The sequence below is a fragment of the Macaca mulatta genome, chromosome 19 (genome assembly GCF_049350105.2).
Source record: "Macaca mulatta isolate MMU2019108-1 chromosome 19, T2T-MMU8v2.0, whole genome shotgun sequence".
Taxonomy (NCBI): Eukaryota; Metazoa; Chordata; class Mammalia; order Primates; family Cercopithecidae; genus Macaca; species Macaca mulatta.
This window is the reverse complement of record NC_133424.1, coordinates 59,796,167-59,812,676: the sequence shown is the minus strand read 5'-3', so window position 1 is coordinate 59,812,676 and position 16,510 is coordinate 59,796,167. Positions and strand designations below refer to the sequence as shown.

At 49.0% G+C, this 16,510-nt stretch overlaps 1 protein-coding gene and 1 long non-coding RNA gene across 2 annotated transcripts; both read right to left on the bottom strand.

The window, feature by feature from the left end:
• Window positions 1–353: 353 nt before the first annotated feature.
• C5AR1 (complement C5a receptor 1) lies at window positions 354–15,811 on the bottom strand. The gene is made up of 2 exons (XM_015124344.3): window positions 15,774–15,811; window positions 354–2,642 (listed from the first exon to the last, which is right to left on the bottom strand). The coding sequence occupies exons 1-2, from the start codon at window positions 15,774–15,776 to the stop codon at window positions 1,593–1,595; spliced, it is 1,053 nt and encodes a 350-aa protein (XP_014979830.1). The 5' UTR covers window positions 15,777–15,811; the 3' UTR covers window positions 354–1,592.
• LOC144337220 (uncharacterized) lies at window positions 8,422–12,275 on the bottom strand. Its single transcript, XR_013410020.1, has 2 exons — window positions 9,570–12,275; window positions 8,422–8,552 (listed from the first exon to the last, which is right to left on the bottom strand). It is a non-coding gene; the product is annotated as an uncharacterized LOC144337220 (long non-coding RNA).
• Window positions 15,812–16,510: the final 699 nt, after the last annotated feature.

The window sequence follows — 16,510 nt, the reverse complement described above, 5'->3', positions numbered from 1 at the left end:
TGCTGTCTCCCCACCCAAATCTCAACTTGAATTGTATCTCTCAGAATTCCCATGTGTTGTGGGTCGGGGTCTGGTCTTTCCCTTGCTATTCTTGTGATAGTTAATAAGTCTCACAAGATCTGATGGGTTTCACAGGGGTTTCCACTTTTGCTTCTTCCTCTTCTTCTCTTGCCACCGCCATGTAAGTAGTGCCTTTGCCTCCTGCCATGACTGTGAGACCTCCCCAGCCATGTGGAACTGTAAATCCAATTAAATCTCTTTTTCTTCCCAGTCTTGGGTATGTCTTTATCAGCAGTGTGCAAATGGACTAATACCTACTGCAAAGTCAATTATTCATTAGAAATAACACAAGATTTCAATATTCATTATTTTTATTTTCATCATTAAAGTCATGCATACTATTTTTTTAAAAAAGCTCAAAATAGATTACATACCATATGATTACATTGTATAACATTCTTGAAATGACAACATTATAGAACTGGAGAAATGGAGAGTGGATTCCTGATCGCCAGGGTTTAGGGAAAAGGCTGGAGTGTGGGGGTGGAGGAGGTAGGCATCCTGGGGATCCTCGTGGTGATGGGAATGTCCCATATCTTCACTGTGTCAATGTCAATATCCTGGTTATGAGACTACACTGTAGTTTTGCAAGATGTTGCCATTGGGGGAGGCTGGGTGAAGGGTACACAAGATCCCTCTGCATCATTCCTTACAACTGTGTTGAGTTTGCAATGATCTCAAAATAGAAAGTATAATTTAAAAACAAAGTAAAAACAAAACTGTAGGCTTTTTAGGTGTTTTTGTTTTTGTTTTTGCTTTTGAGACAGTCTCCCTCTGTCGCCCAGGCTGGAGTGCAATGGAGTGATCGTGGCTCACTGCAACCTCTGCCTCCAAGGTTCAAGCAATTCTCCCACCTCAGCCTCCCAAGTAGCTGGGATTACAGGCACCCACTACCACGCCTGGTTAATTTTTTCTATTTTTAGTACAGACGGGGTTTCACCGTGCTGGCCAGGCTGGTCTGGAACTCCTGACCTCAGGTGATCCACCAGCCTCAGCCTCCCAAAGTTCTGGGATTACAGGCGTGAGCCACTGCTCTCAGCCTAATTTTCTTTTTTAAATCAACTCACTTACAAGAGCTTAGATAACTCCATGGACTTCTGTTTTATCCCAAAGAACTTTTAAGATTCCAGTTACATTTTTTCCAACTCACCATAAAATAAATACGTTTTTTTAAAGCTAGAATCTTTCTATTTGTCTGTATTCTGAGTTCCCTGTTCACACCTATTGCTATATGGAAATACCCCAGATACGTGGGTTTCTGTTTGTTTTACAAAAGCCTGGGATGGAAAGACGGTGTGTGGGGTGGGGGCCGGGGGGGCTTCCTAGAAGGAAGCGTTCACCTTGCAAATGAGGAAGGATGAGAAGAGTTCCACTGGAAGAGGAGAGGCAAGTCTGGGAAAGACAGGCGACATGGAGGAGAGTTAGTTAGCTAAGGTAACGCCATCCCACGAAGAGCAGAGTGAAAACAAGCGGAAGGAGAGTGGCCGGGAAGGAAGGAGACATCGCGCCACAGTGGCCCATGAGGCTATCGCCTACACTGCCTGGGTTTTCTCGGTCATAGTGTCCACTGTGGAGCGCGTGAATGATTTGCTCTCCCTAACCACGGACTCTTCAGTCAACACGTTCCGGAGGAGGCTGGGGAGGGATTTCCGCAGTCGGCCCTGGAAGCCCTGGCCAGCCACTACGTAGATGACGGGGTTGATGCAGCAGTTGATGTAGGCAAAGGAGATACTCAGGGAGTCCAGCTTCTTCAGCTGCAGGTATGTGGGTGACGACGGGCGCAGGAAGGACATCATTGTCCCCGTCACCTGGTAGGGCAACCAGAAGATAAAGAAACTGGCCACCACCGCCACCACCACCTTGAGTGTCTTGGTGGACCTCGTGGCCCTGCGGCTCCACGTCCGGAGCAGGAGGAAGGTGTAACAGATCATGAGTGTGAGTAGGGGCCACAGGAAGCCCAGGACCAGCCGGACAATGGCCACAGCTCGCTCCCGCCGTGTGTCGTTGTTGTAGTCCACGCCACACAACACCTTTGGTGAATACTCCTCCTGCCGGACCGCCCGGTACAGGAAGGAGGGTATGGTCAGCAGCAGGGCTAAACCCCAAGCCACGGCACAGGCTATCCAGGCCAAGCCGGCCCCTCGGAAGTTCTGGCACCAGATGGGGTTAAACACCAGCAGAAAGCGGTCGGCACTGATGGTGGCCAGGAGCAGGATGCTGGCGTACATGTTGAGTAGGATAAGGGAGGGCAGGATGCGGCAGGCGGTCCCGCCAAAGGGCCAGTGGTGATGCTGCACAATGGACGTGAACAAGATGGGCAGCGCCAGGCAGGAGAGGAAGTCAGCTACCGCCAAGTTGAGGAACCAGATGGCATTGATGGTCCGCTTGACCTCGAATGCCGTCACCCAGACCACCAGGGCATTGCCCAGCACTCCCACCAGGAAGACGACTGCAAAGACGACCAAGGCCAGGATGTCTGGAACACGCAGCGTGTTAGAAGTTTTATCCACAGGGGTGTCGGAGTCCAGGACATTCTTGCCATCATAGTGCTCATAATCAAGGGTGGTACTACTGAAGGGGTCCTAAGGGGAATTGGAGAGAGCAGAGAGGATGAGTCTGCAGACACATGCTCGGGGAGGGGGCATCCTGGCCCAGACATGTGGCTTTTCCCCTGTGTGGCTTTTTCTTCCTAGGAAATGGGGATGCTGAGGGCTGAGAGTCAGCCAGGGTGTCATACCACTTACTAAAATATTAAGGCAGATGTGGTGGCTCACGCCTGTAATCCCAGCACTTTGGGAGGCCGAGGCGGGCAGACTGCTTGAGCCCAGGAGTTCAAGAATAGCCTGGGCAACATGGCAAAAATCCGTCTCTACTGAAAATACAAAAATTAGCCGGATGTGGTTGCACTTGCCTGTCGTCCCAGCTACTCCGGAGGCTGAGGTGGGAAGATCACCTGAGCCCAGGAGGCAGAGGTTGCAATGAGCTGAGATCACACCATTGCACTCCAGCCTGGGTGACAGAGTGAGACCCTGCCTAAAAAAAAAAAAAAAAAAAAAAAATTGAAATGATTCCATGCTGGTTGGGCCCCTTGCCAGCCTGCCACTCTCCCCTCAGTCCCATCCTGTGAAGCCCCTGGACTTCCCCACTTCCCCACAATCTAGAAACCTAATGGTTAAAGTCTAGCCCTACTGCAAGGCTGTAGCCACTACCCATTCAGACTGGTCAGTGAAGGACACACTGCTTGTTATTAATTTTTTTTTTGGAGACACAGTCTCACTTTATTGGCCAGGCTGGAGTGCAGTGGCATGACCTCGGCTCACTGCAACCTCTGCCTCTTGGGTTTGAGCGATTCTCCTGCCTCAGCCTTCTGAGTAGCTGGGATTACAGGTGCCCACCAACATGCCTGGCTAATTTTTGTATTTTTAGTAGAGACGGGGTTTCACCATGTTGGCCAGGCTGGTCTCGAACTCCTGACCTCAGGTGACCCACCCGCCTCAGCCTCCCAAAGTGCCGGGATTATAGGCATGAGCCACTGTGCCTGGCCATTCCCATAGTTTGAACCAAGAAGAAAAAGTTTATAAAGCTTAGCAAAAGAACGCAAGACCACAAAACACCCATGACTACATAAAGCCCCATGTTGCCTAATCTGATTGCATGCTCTTGTCACACTGTGAACCTGGGTGAACCCGCCCAGCTGAGAGTTCGAGGCATCTGTAGATTGGAAAACAAGGTTCCTTGTTGGGAAAAGGGCTTGTGGGGTGCCTGTATAAACTGGTCATAAAAATAGAATGTTGGGGACCAGCCTCTACATTTCCTGTTGTGCAATAATGCGGTGTGCTAAAACAAACAAATGAAAGCAGATGGTCTTTAGTTAAAATTTGGATTTTTTTTCTCACCATGGACTTTTTTGCATTAATTTTGATTCTTTAAAAGACTGTATGGGGCTGGGTGCGGTGGCGCACGCCTGTAATCCCAGCACTTTGGGAGGCCAAGGTGGGCGGATCACGAGGTCAAGAGATCAAGACCAGCTTGGCCAACATGGTGAAACCCCGTCTCTCCTAAAAATATAAAAATTAGCCGGGCATGGTGGCGGGCACCTGCAGTCCCAGCTACTACTCGGGAGGCTGAGGCAGGAGAATTGCTTGAACCCAAGAGGTGGAGGTTGCAGTGAGCTGAGATTGTGCTACTGCACTCCAGCCTAGCAACAGAGCGAGACTGTCCAAAAAAAAAAGATTGCATAAAAACACTATTTTAAAAAACTTTTTAGAGACAGAGTCTCTGTCACCCAGGCTGGAGTACAAGTGGTGTGATCATGACTCACTGCAGCCTCAATCTCCGAGTCTCGAGCAACCTTCTCGCCTCAGCCTCCCAAGTAGCTGTGACTACAGGCACACACCATGCCTGGCTTATTTTTTTAATTTTTAGTAGAGATGGGGTCTTGCTATGTTGCCAGGGTTGGTCTCAAACTCCTGGCCTCAAACAATTCACCTGCTTCAGCCTCCCAAAGTGCTAGGATTACAAGTATGAGTCTATGCGAATGCTTTTGACTTGGGCTCCAGTAGTCCAGTAGTGGTGGGCTCAGAATGGCACTCAGGTTAGCAGCACTGGATTTGGAGTCAGTCCTCTAGGGTTCAGATCCTGACTGCCCTATGTGAAGCCTGTGTGACCCTCTGCACGTTCATCTACTGCTCTTCGCCTCCCTTTTTATCCTCCCATAGAGAGCCGAGTAGCCCATCTGGTCTTTTTTTTTTTTTTTTTGAGACTGAGTTTTGCTCTTGTTGCCCAGGCTGGAGTGCAGTGGTGCGATCTCTGCTCACCGCAAACTCCGCCTCCTGGGTTCAAGCGATTCTCCTGCCTCAGCCTCCTGAGTAGCTGGGATTACAGGCATGCACCACCATGTCCATGTCCGGCTAATTTTGTATTTTTAGTAGAGACGGGGTTTCTCCATGTTGGTCAGGCTGGTCTCGAACTCCCAACCTCAGATGATCCACCTGCCTTGGCCTCCCAAAGTGCTGGGATTACAGGCATGAGCCACCATGCCCAGCCAGCAGCCCATCTGTTCTAACTGATATAATTTCAAAACCCAAAGCCATTAGGAGGAGTTATCCATTTCTTTTTTTTTTTTTTTTTTTTTTTTTTTTTTGAGACAGAGTCTCACTCTGTCACCAGGCTGGAGTGCAGTGGCGGGATCTTGGATCTCTGCCTCCTGGGTTCAAGCGATTCTCCTGCCTCAATCTCCTGAGTAGCTGCAATTACAGGCAATGTGCCACCACGCCCAGCTTATTTTTGTATTTTTTAGTAGAGACAGAGTTTCACCATGTTGGTCAGGCGGTCTCAAACTCCTGACCTTGTGATCTGCCCACCTTGGCCTCCCAAAGTGCTGGGATTACAGGCAAGACCCACCACACCCGGCCAGGAGTTATCAATTTCAAGTAGATTTTGCTGATTTTTTTTTTTTTTTTTTTTTTTTTGAGACGGAGTCTCGCTGTGTCTCCCAGGCTGGAGTGCAGTGGCGTGATCTCAGCTCACTGCAAGCTCCACCTCCCGGGTTCACGCCATTCTCCCACCTCAGCCTCCCAAGTAGCTGGAACTACAGGCGCCCGCCACCACGCCCGGCTAGTTTTTTGTATTTTTAGTAGAGACGGGGTTTCACCATGTTAGCCAGGATAGTCTCGATCTCCTGACCTCGTGATCCACCCGCCTCAGCCTCCCAAAGTGCTGGGATTACAGGCTTGAGCCACTGCGCCCGGCCGATTTTGCTGATTTTTTAGGTGTGCTGTTATTTCACCTGTTCCTTTCTCCCTTGGTTTTGCTGTAAAGTGGTAGTTTGAGATCTAGAACTTCGATTAGATTTAGGTACAATTTTTTTCTTTTTTTGGCAAAAAGTACTTCATAGATGGTTCTGTGTCTTTTCTGCTGCCTCACCTCAGTGGCACTGAATCTCCGATTGCCTCTCTTCTTGGGGCACTAAGACTGATTGTAGGATCATGGTGCCAACCCTGAACAAAATGTTTGGGGGCAGCAAGAGGAAGATACAAACAGGAATAAGAAATAGATTTTTTTGCCAAGCATTGTGGCTCATGCCTGTGATCCCAGCTCTTTGGAGGCCAAGGTGGGAGGATTGCTTGAGCCCAGGAGTTAGAGACCAGCCTGGGCAACATAGCAAGACCCTGTCTCTACCAAAAAAAAAAAAAAGTAGCCAGGTATGGTGGTGTACTCCTGTGTACTTGGTGTACTTGGAAGGGTGAGGCAGGAGGATCACTAGAGCCTAGGAGGTCAAGGCTGCAGTGAGCTATGATCACACCACTGCACTCCAGCCTGGGCAACATAGTGAGACCCTCTCTCACAAAAATAACAATAATATCACAGGTAAATGTGACTATTTGGGACCAGTGATGCAGGGTAGAAGAATTTACCAAGACAGTTGTAGGTAAAGAAAAGCAGATTTATTAGAGAAAGTAGGAAAATATGTTGTAAGAGTGCAATGGGCAGGTCAGCAACAGAGGAGCTAACTGCAAAGAGACGAAGGCTCGCTAGCGATTTTATATGCTGGTGCTTGTGCTGTGTGCGAAAAGGGCTTTGTGAAGTTCCAGTAACACCAAGGTTGCAGTGAGCTAACTTGCATTTTTCTATTAGCTGAGTGTCTGGCGGTAGCTGGACGCAGGAAAATTGGGAGTTATTTGCACAGGAGAGCTGTGTGTCCTAAATCATGAAGAGAGGCAGATGTATAGTTTATCTCCTTCCTCTTATTGCTTTCCCTCGGTCCTGCCACCTGACTCCTTTTCCCTAATTAGGACTCCACAAAAAACACTCCAGCAAAAGGAGTAACTAGAGGGAGAGAGAGGAGGAGAGGGAAGGAGGAAGGAAAGAAGGGAAGAGGAAGAAAGAGAGAAGAGAGAGAGGAGGGAATGAAGGAGGGAAGGAGGAGGAAATGAGGAAGGGAAGAAGGGTGAAAGGAAGAAAGGCAGGAAGAAAGAAAAGAAACAAAGGAGGGAGGAGGAAATTAGGGAGGAAGAAAGCAGAGAGGGAGAGAGGGACAGAGGGAGGAAGGAGGGCAGGGCTATAGATGACTAAGAATGGCAGTGGTGGATTTGTAGGGGTGTGGTGGTGTGCACCTCTAATCCCAGCTACTCGGGAGGCTGAGGCAGAATTGCTTGAACCCAGGAGGCAGAGGTTGCAGTGAGCCGAGATAGCCCCATTGCACTCCAGCCTGAGCAACAGAGTGAGACTCCATCTAAAAAAAAAAAAAAAAGGTCCTGATCACTTCTTCCTAGACAGAGCTGCAGGAAGCTGTCATGCACCCAAGAAAGAAAGGCTGCAGTCCATGGCAGCTGGACTAGAGAAAGCCTTGTAGGCAAAATCTGTGCCCAGAGCCATCAGACACTGCAGTAAAGCACCCATCAAGGCACTGAGTGGTCATACGAAAGCAGCCAGTACTTACTGAGCACCTGCTATACGTGCCACATGGAATTTGTTCTTTCGATCCTGACCACAACCTACAAGGAGGTTCTCTTAATATGCTCATTTCAGGCGAGGTGTGGTGGCTCATGCCTGTAACCCCAGCACTTTAGGAGACTGAGGTGGGCAAATCACCTGAGGTCAGGGGTTCGAGACCAGCCTGGCCAAGACAGAGTCTCGATCTGTCGCCAGGCTGGAGTGCAGTGGCACAATCTCAGGTCACTGCAACCTCTGCCTCCCAGGTTCAAGTGAATCTCCTGCCTCAGCCTCCTGAGTAACTGGGACTAAAGGCGCCCACCACCATGCCCTACTAATTTTTGTATTTTTAGTAGAGACAGGGTTTCACCATGTTAGTTAGGCTGGTCTCGAACTCCTGACATCGTGATCCACCCACCTTGGCCTCCCAAAGTGCTGGGATTACAGGCGTGAGCCACCGCACCCAGCCTGGTTTTTACACTTTTAAAATATTCACCTTAAAGATTAAAGAAGATGAAAAATGCCTAAGCACCTAGCACAGCATCTGACACAGAGAAGGGGACAAGTGGCAGCCATTGGTATTATTATTTGTCAATACTTCGATTATTGAAGAGCTCAGATCCACATCTCTGAATCTTTTTTTTTTTTTTTTTTTTGATACTGGGTCTCACTCTGCTACCCAGGCTATAGCTCAGGGGTGCAACCTCGGCTCACTGCAGCCTTGACTTCTCAGGCTCAGGTGATCCTCCTGCCTCAGCCTCCCAGGCAGCTGGGACTACAGGTGCATACTACTGTGCCCAGCTAATTTTTAATTTTCTGTAAAGAGGAGGATCTCACTGTGCTGCCCAGGCTGGTCTCAAACTCCTGGGTTCAAGCAATCCTCCTGCTTTGGTCTCCCAAAGTGCTGAGATTACAGGCCCAGCTCCCTTTTTATATTTCCTTTTTCTCTCTTTTTTTTTTTTTTTTGAGATGGAGTCTTGATCTGTCACCCAGGCTTGTGTGCAGTGGTGCAATCATGGATCACTGTCACCCCAACCCCTCTGGCTCAAGCAATCCTCCTGCCTCAGCCTCTCGAGTAGCTAGGACTACAGTTGTGCACTACCACACCCAGCTAATTTTTGTTGTTTTTTTTTTTTTTTTTTTTTTTTTTTTGTAGAGTTGGGGTCTCACTTTGTTGCACAGGATGGTCTCAAACTCCTGACTTCAAGCAACTCTCCAGGCTTGAACTCCCAAAGTGCTGAGATTACAGATGTAAAAGTCACCATGCCTGGATAGTCCTTCTTTTTTTATTTCTAGTTCCCTAACATTGTACCCGCCCAAGGTTAACCAGGCTGTAGGCAGTGGGCATTTGCTGGTGGAATCACCCCCATGAGTAAATGACTGAAAGCTAAGATGTCACTTTCTGATAATGAGTGAAGGAAAAAGGGGTTGTTTAGTCACGTGGTGGAATATTACTCAGCCATGAAAAGGAAGTGCTGACACATGCTACAATGTGGATGAATCTTGAAAACACGATGCTAAGTGAAAGAAGCCATTCAAAAAAGGCCACTAAAAATATACAAATTAGCCAGCATGTTGGCGCACCCCTGTAATCCCAGCTACTCCAGAGGCTGAGGCAGGAGAATCACTTGAACCTGGGAGGCGGAGGTTGCAGTAAGCTGAGATCGCGCCACTGCACTCCGGCCTTGACTGAGAAAGACTTCTGTCTCAAAAAAAAAAAAAAAAAAAAAAATGATAGAAAGATGGATGGATATGAATGAATGAATGGATGGATGGATAGATAGATAACGAATGGGCGAATGAGTGGATGCATGGATGATGGATAGATAGATGACTGATAGACAATGGATAGATAGAGATATGATTGGGAGATAGAGGATGGATAAGTAGATAGACAATGGGCTGGGCGTGGTGGCTCATGCCTGTAACCACTTGAGGTCAGAAGATCAAGACCAGCCTGGCCAACATAGCAAAACCCCATCTCCACTAAAAGTACCAAAAAATTAGCTGGGCGTGGTGGTGTGTGCCTGTAGTCCCAGCTACTTGGGAGGCTGAGGCAGGAGAATCCCTTGAACCTGGAAGGTGGAGGTTGCAGTGAGTCAAGATTACTCCACTGCACTCCAGCCTGGACAACAGAGCAAGACTCTGTCTCAAAAAAAAATAGCTAGATAATAGATGGATGGATGGATGGATGGATGGATGGATGGATGGATGGATGGATGGTTGGATGGATGGATAATGGAGAGATAGATATAGTAAATTGGGAGAGCCTGGGTAAAATGTATATGTATATGAGCCTGTTCCATTCTTGTCATTTTTCTGTAAGTTTGAAAATGTTTCCAAATAGAAGGTTAACATTGTTTAAAATATTTTCATTGGTAAACAGCCCCTGCCCTCAGCCACCCACCTCTTCTATTGCCCACTCCCAGCACCCTAAGTTCCTGTTTCCTACCCTGGGACACCCCCACTCCAGGTCCCAACGCTCATGTCACTAAACAGTTAATGCTAGGTGCAGCAGGAGGCCCTAGACCCTGCCCAGGGGTCCTCTGCACTTTAGCATGTTGTTAAAGATTTTGAATGCCCCCCTTGGCTGTGATGCATGAAGGTAACTTTTGCGTCTGCTGGTTTCGCATGCTCCCAGCAACCCTTGACTACAGAATGACTCAGACCCTCCTAAGGGAAGCCTCCTCACCCTCTGCTCTGACATTGCCTTGTCACTCCCTCGTCAGCTGACAAAGCTCCTTTCCTGCCATGAGCTCGCTCAGTCCTTTCCTCTGGTTGACTTCAGAAAGGCAGAAAAAATATGCTGATTCCAACATCCTGTGGTTTCCAGGATCTTTAGACACAAATGGCTTGCAAAGTTTTGCCACTGCGTCACCACTCCAAATACTGGAAATAACTGAAGTGTCCAGCAAGAGGGGACTGGCTACATTAATGATGGTACATCTAGGCAACGGAATACTACACAGCTATCAAAAAGAATGGAAAAGTTGGCCAGGTGCAGTGGCTCAGGCCTGTAATCCCAGCACTTTTGGGAGGCTGAAGCAGGAGGATTTCTTGAGCCCAGGAGTTCAAGATCAGCCTGGGTAACCTAGCAAGACCCTATCCCTACAAAAAAGAAAAAAAACAAACAAAAAGAATGAGGAAGTTGTTTATATAATGATGTGGAAAGATCTCCAACATCTGGGGTGAGGCCAGGCGCGGTGACTCACTCCTGTAATCCCAGCACTTTGGGAGACCAAGGAGGGCGGATCACTTGAGGTCAGGAGTTCAAGACCAGCCTGGCCAACATAGGGAAACCCCGTCTCTACTAAAAATACAAAAGTTAGCTGGGTGTGATGGCAAGCACCTGTAATTCCAGCTACTCAGGAGACCAAGGCAGGAAGATCACTTGAACCTGGGAGGCAGAGGTTGTAGTGAGCTGAGATTGCACCACTGCACTCCATCCTGGGCGACAGAGCGAGACTCCATCTCTAAAAAATAAAATAAGCTGGACACAGTAGCTCACTCCTGTAATCCCAGCAATTTGGGAGGCCCAGGCAGGTGGATCACCTGAGGTCAGCAGCTCAAGACCAGCCTGACCAACATGGTAAAACCCTGTCTCTACTAAAAAATACAAAAATTAGCCAGGAGTGGTGACGTGCATCTGTAGTCCCAGCTATCTGGGATGCTGAGGCAGAAGAATCTCTGGAACTCGGAAGATGGAGGCTACAGTGAGCCGAGATCGCTTCACTACACTCCAGCCTGGGCAACAAGAGTGAAATTCCATCTCAAAAATAAAATAAAATAAAATAAAATCGTGAAAAATAAATGTAGATCAGCTGCATTGTGGCACGTGGCCCACATATTGGGCAGTGCAGGTCCAGGGCTACTCTGGGGGTTCTAATTGCCTAGCACTATTCCAGGTGCTTCCCAAGTGTTGGCTCAGTAATTTCCTAATCACAGTGTGTATCTATGTCACAACAGCACGAAGGGCAAGGTACTATTATTGTTCCTAAATTCACGTGCGCATTAGAAGAAGGACCCTTGTCTGTTGCATGGAGAAAGGGGCAGAAAGCAGAAGCCGGGAGGAAAAGGAGATTGGAACTGTCCAGGTGACATGAGGCATGACGGTGGCTTAGACAAGGGTGCTGGCAGCAAGATGTGAACAATCAGATGAGAACACGGTGAAGGAGAAGGCGCAGTACTTACAAGAATAGCCATAATCATTGCCAAGCTGTCCTGAGCCTTTCTCGTGTATTATCTCATTTAACCCACAAAGCAACCCTAGGAGACTTGTTGCAATAGCAACACTCATTTTCCAGATGAGAAAAATGAGGCTACAGAGAAATGAAGAGACCTCTCCAAGTCTTCTCAGTTAGCAAGAACAGAGACAGGAGAGAAACTCCTGAGAGCTGAGCTCCAAAACCCTCTTTTTTTTTTGTTTTTTTTTTTTGTTTGTTTGTTTGTTTGTTTGTTTGTTTTTTAGGCGGAGTCTCAAAATCCGTTTCTGCATAGCAGAAGCGAAAGGTCAGCATGGCTGGCCGGCGGCCAAGATGGGACTGGAAGGTCTGTAGATACTGAGTTAAAGAATGTGGCTGGAAGCCAGGCGCGGTGGCTCACGCCTGTAATCTCAGCACTTTGGGAGGTCGAGGCAGGTGGATCATGGGGTCAGGAGTTTGAGACCAGCCTGGCCAACATGATGAAACCCTGTCTCTATTAAAATAATAAAATACAAAAATTAGCCGTGTGTGGTGGCGCGCACCTGTAATACCAGCTACTTGGGAGGCTGAGGCAGGAGAATCACCAGAATCCAGGAGGCGGAGGTGCAGTGAGCCAAGATCACACCACTGCCCTCCAGCCTGGGTGACAGAGCGAGACTTGTTCTCAAAACAAAACAAAACAGACCAAATATTGGAATTCAAACTAAATTTCCATTGAAGGGGATGAAACCTCCTATTAGCACATTACTCAGCTGAATAAAAGAAAGAAAGAAGCACCAGGCTGGGCAACATAGCAAGACCCCATCACTACAAAAAAGTTTAAATCTAGCTGGGCGTGGTGGCATGCACCTGTAGTCCCACCTAGTCAGGAGGCTGAGGTGGGAGACCTCAGTAGACCCTGTCTAGAAAAAAGAAAAAAAGGAGGAGGAGGAGGCAACTCCCTTGAACTACATGGGAATGAAGTACCTTCCTCAAGTTTGCTTGAGGGGAAATTAATGAATGCCTTAATACAATGCCTGGTATGCAGTAAGCACTCAATAAATGCCAGTTAATAATACTATATGTCATTCATGAAAAAAAGTCAGATGTAGAGTACTGTACAAAACATACTGCTATTTATAAGGCTGGGAAAGGATAGAAATGTCACCCACATTGAGTGCCAGCTGTATACCAGGCACTATTACAAGAACTTTTCATGCATTCACTCAGTCAATTCTCTCATCTAGTCTATGATGTAGGTTCTAGTATTATCCTCACTTTAAAGATAAGGAGGCCGGGCGCGGTGGCTCAAGCCTGTAATCCCAGCACTTTGGGAGGCCGAGACGGGTGGATCACGAGGTCAGGAGATCGAGACCATCCTGGCTAACACGGTGAAACCCCGTCTCTACTAAAAAATACAAAAAACTAGCCGGGCGAGGTGGCGGGCGCCTGTAGTCCCAGCTACTCGGGAGGCTGAGGCAGGAGAATGGCGTGAACCCGGGAGGCGGAGCTTGCAGTGAGCTGAGATCCGGCCATTGCACTCCAGTCTGGGCGACAGAGCGAGACTCCGTCTCAAAAAAAAAAAAAAAAAAAAAAGATAAGGAGAGGGTGGCCAGGCACGGTGGCTCATGACTGTAATCCCAGCACTTTCGGAAGCCGAGGCAGGAAGATTGCTTGAGGCCAGGAGTTTGAGACTGGCCTGGCCAGCAGGGTGAAACCCTGTCTCTACTAAAAATACAAAAATATAAAAATAAAAATACGAAAATTAGCCAGGCGTGGTGGCGGGCACCTGTAGTCCCAGCTACCTGGGAGGCTGAAGCAGGAGAATCACTTGAACCCAGGAGGTGGAGGTTGCAGTGAGCTGAGATCACACCACTGCACTCCAGCCTGGGCAACAGAGCAAGACACTGTCTTGAAAAAACAAAAAGATAAGGAGAGGACAGATCTCTGCAGCTATTTCACAGTAGAGACAGAAGCTGAGATCGGTTTTGGGGTTCCCTGCATCACGCTAGTCCTTACTTTGTTCCCTAAGCATCTGTGCTCTCAGACATCTGTAAACTGTTTCTGGAAGGATCCACCACAAACTGGCATCCTGTGGTTGCCTCTGGGTAGGGGAGGGGGCAATGAAAAGGAGTCAGAGGGCCAGGCACAGTGGCTCACACCTGTAATCCCAGCACTTTGGGAGACCAAGGTGGGTGGATCACCTGAGGTCAGGAGTTCAAGACCAGCCTGGCCAATACGGTGAAACTCCGTCTCTACTAAAAAGACAAAAAACCACCCAGGCGTGGTGGCGCATGCCTGTAATCCCAGCTACTTGGGAGGTTGAGGCAGGAGAATTGCTTGAACCCAGGAGGCGGAGGTTGCGGTGAGCCAAGATCGTGCCATTGCACTCCAGCCTGGGTGACAAGAGTAAAACTCCGTCTCAAAAAGAAAAGAAAAGAAAAGAAAAGGAGTCAGAGGCTCTGGGGTAGGCAGGGAGAATGAGTTTTCTTTTTTTTCTGTTAGTTTTTTGAGACGGAGTCTCACTCTGTTGCCAGACTGGAGTGCAGTGGTGCAATCTCAGCTCACTGCAACCTCCGCCTCCTGGGTTCAAGCGATTGTCATGTCTCAGCCTCCCAAGTAGCTGGGACTACAGGCGCCCACTAACACGCCCAGCTAATTTTTGTATTTTTAGTAGAGACGGAGTTTCACCATGTTGGCTAGGATGGTTTCAATCTCCTGACCTCGTGATCCGCATGCCTTGGCCTCCCAAAGTGCTGGGATTACAGGCATGAGCCACCGCATCCGGCTGAGAATGAGTTTTTACCAAGTGTCCTTTGGTACTTTGTAATATGTTTTGGAAAGAAAAAAGAAGAAGCAGAGAGTGCCATTTGCCCTGGTCTGATCTCAAGGGTGGAATGCAGGAATGAAGCAACATGAGTCCCCTCCCTAGTCCATCCAAATTGTCTTCCGTTTCCTCTTTGACACGGATGAAGCAAGGCAATGCCTGTGTTACAGCAGGTGCTGAGTCGCAGCTCTGCTGGCTCAGTGCCCAGGACGCCGGATGCAGGGATGACGGGGACCTTCACCTAGCCTGGGCTGCGTTCCTTCTGACACTCGCAGAATCTGTGGCATAACCTCATTCTGCCACCAACCACGGAGGGTCCCCGGCCATCTCTGCTCCTGCCTGGGCCTCGGTTTCCCTATCTCTATCATGTAGAACATCTGAAACGACCGGGTGCAATGGCCTCACGCCAGTAATCCCAGAGCTTTGGGAGGCCAAGGTGGGAGGATGGCTTGAGGCCAGGAGTTCGAGACCAGCCCTGACAACATAGCCAAGAACCCATCTCTACAAGAATAAAAAATTTTAAAATTAGCCGGACATAGTGGTGCATGCCTGTGGTCCCAGGTACTCAGAAGGCTAAAGTGGGAGGATCACTTGAGCCCGAGTTCAAGATTGCAGTGAGCTATGACGGTGCCACTGCACTCCAGCCTGGGCAACCATGCAAGATCCCAAGTCAAAAAAGAAAAGAACATCTATCTGCAAGAGCTTGTGAGTAACTTTACTATTCCTCCAAACTGGTTCTTTCCAGCCTCCCAACATTTTCTCTACCATTCCTACTGCCTGGAAGGCCTTCTCTAGATCTTTTCACTTGTGGAATTCTTTTTTTAAAAAAATACAGACAGGGTGTCACTATGTTGGCCAGGCTGGTCTTCAACTCCCGGCCTCAAGCAATCCTCCCACCTTGGCACAATCCCCAATGTGCTGTGATTACGGCGTGAGCCACCGTGCTCGGCTGCTTGTGGAATTCTTAGTCATCTTATGAGACCCAACTCAAGGGTCCCCTCCCCTGGGGAGTTTTCTCGGACCCCAGCCCCATGAGGTTGCTGTGGCTCCCACAACTTGACGATCTTATTCCCATGGCCACATCCCAGTCCTAGAGTGTTAGAGCCTGGGATGTGGGAGAGAGGGAAGGTGGGAGGTGGAAGACAGGGAGACAGAAGGAAAGGGAGAGACAGAGTCGATGGTGACAGTTGGGGAGAGAAAGGACCCAGGGGAGCAGAGATGGGAGGGACCCTGGGCAAAGCTTCCTGCTCCCATTCCCCTTCGAGACTCACCATGTTCTGGTCTCCTGGGCTCCCCGAGGATCGAAGGTCCCTCCTGCCCAAGGGCTGTGGTTTTTAAAGCCCCAAGGGAAGATGCAGGGAGGAAATGACCATCTTTCTCTCTGAGGCTCTCATTGGTCTGCACACTGGGCACTGCAGCCAGAGCTCCCTCTGCGGGGCACACACCCAGGGGACTCTAACCACCTCCTCCCAGGCAGAGAACGGGGGCCAGTGCTCGGAAAACCGAGGAAGTTCCTTTGTAGGCTCGGCCCCTCTTCTGGCCTTGGTTTCCCTAGTTGGGGCCCTCTCTCTCTCTCTCTCTCTCTGTCTCTCTGTCTCTCTCTCTCTCTCTCTCTTTGAGATGGAGTCTTGCTTGTTGCCCAGGCTAGAGGGCAGTGATACGATCTCAGCTCACTGCAACCTCTGCCTACCAGGTTCAAGCGATTCTCCTGCCTCAGCCTCCCGAGTAGCTGGGATTACAGGCCTGTGTCACCACCCCCGGCTAATTTTTTGTATTTTTAGTAAAAATGGGGTTTCACCATGTTGGCCAGGTTGGACTCGAACTCCTGAGCTCAGGCAATCACCCACCTCAACCTCCCAAAGTGCTAGAATTACCAGTGTGAGCCACCGCGCCCGGCCTGGAGCCATCTATCTCTTTCCTTCGAAGGCCCCAGCCTGTAATCCCAGCTACTCGGGAGGCTGAGGCAGGAGAATTGCTTGAACCTAGGAGGCAGAGGTTGCAGTGAGCC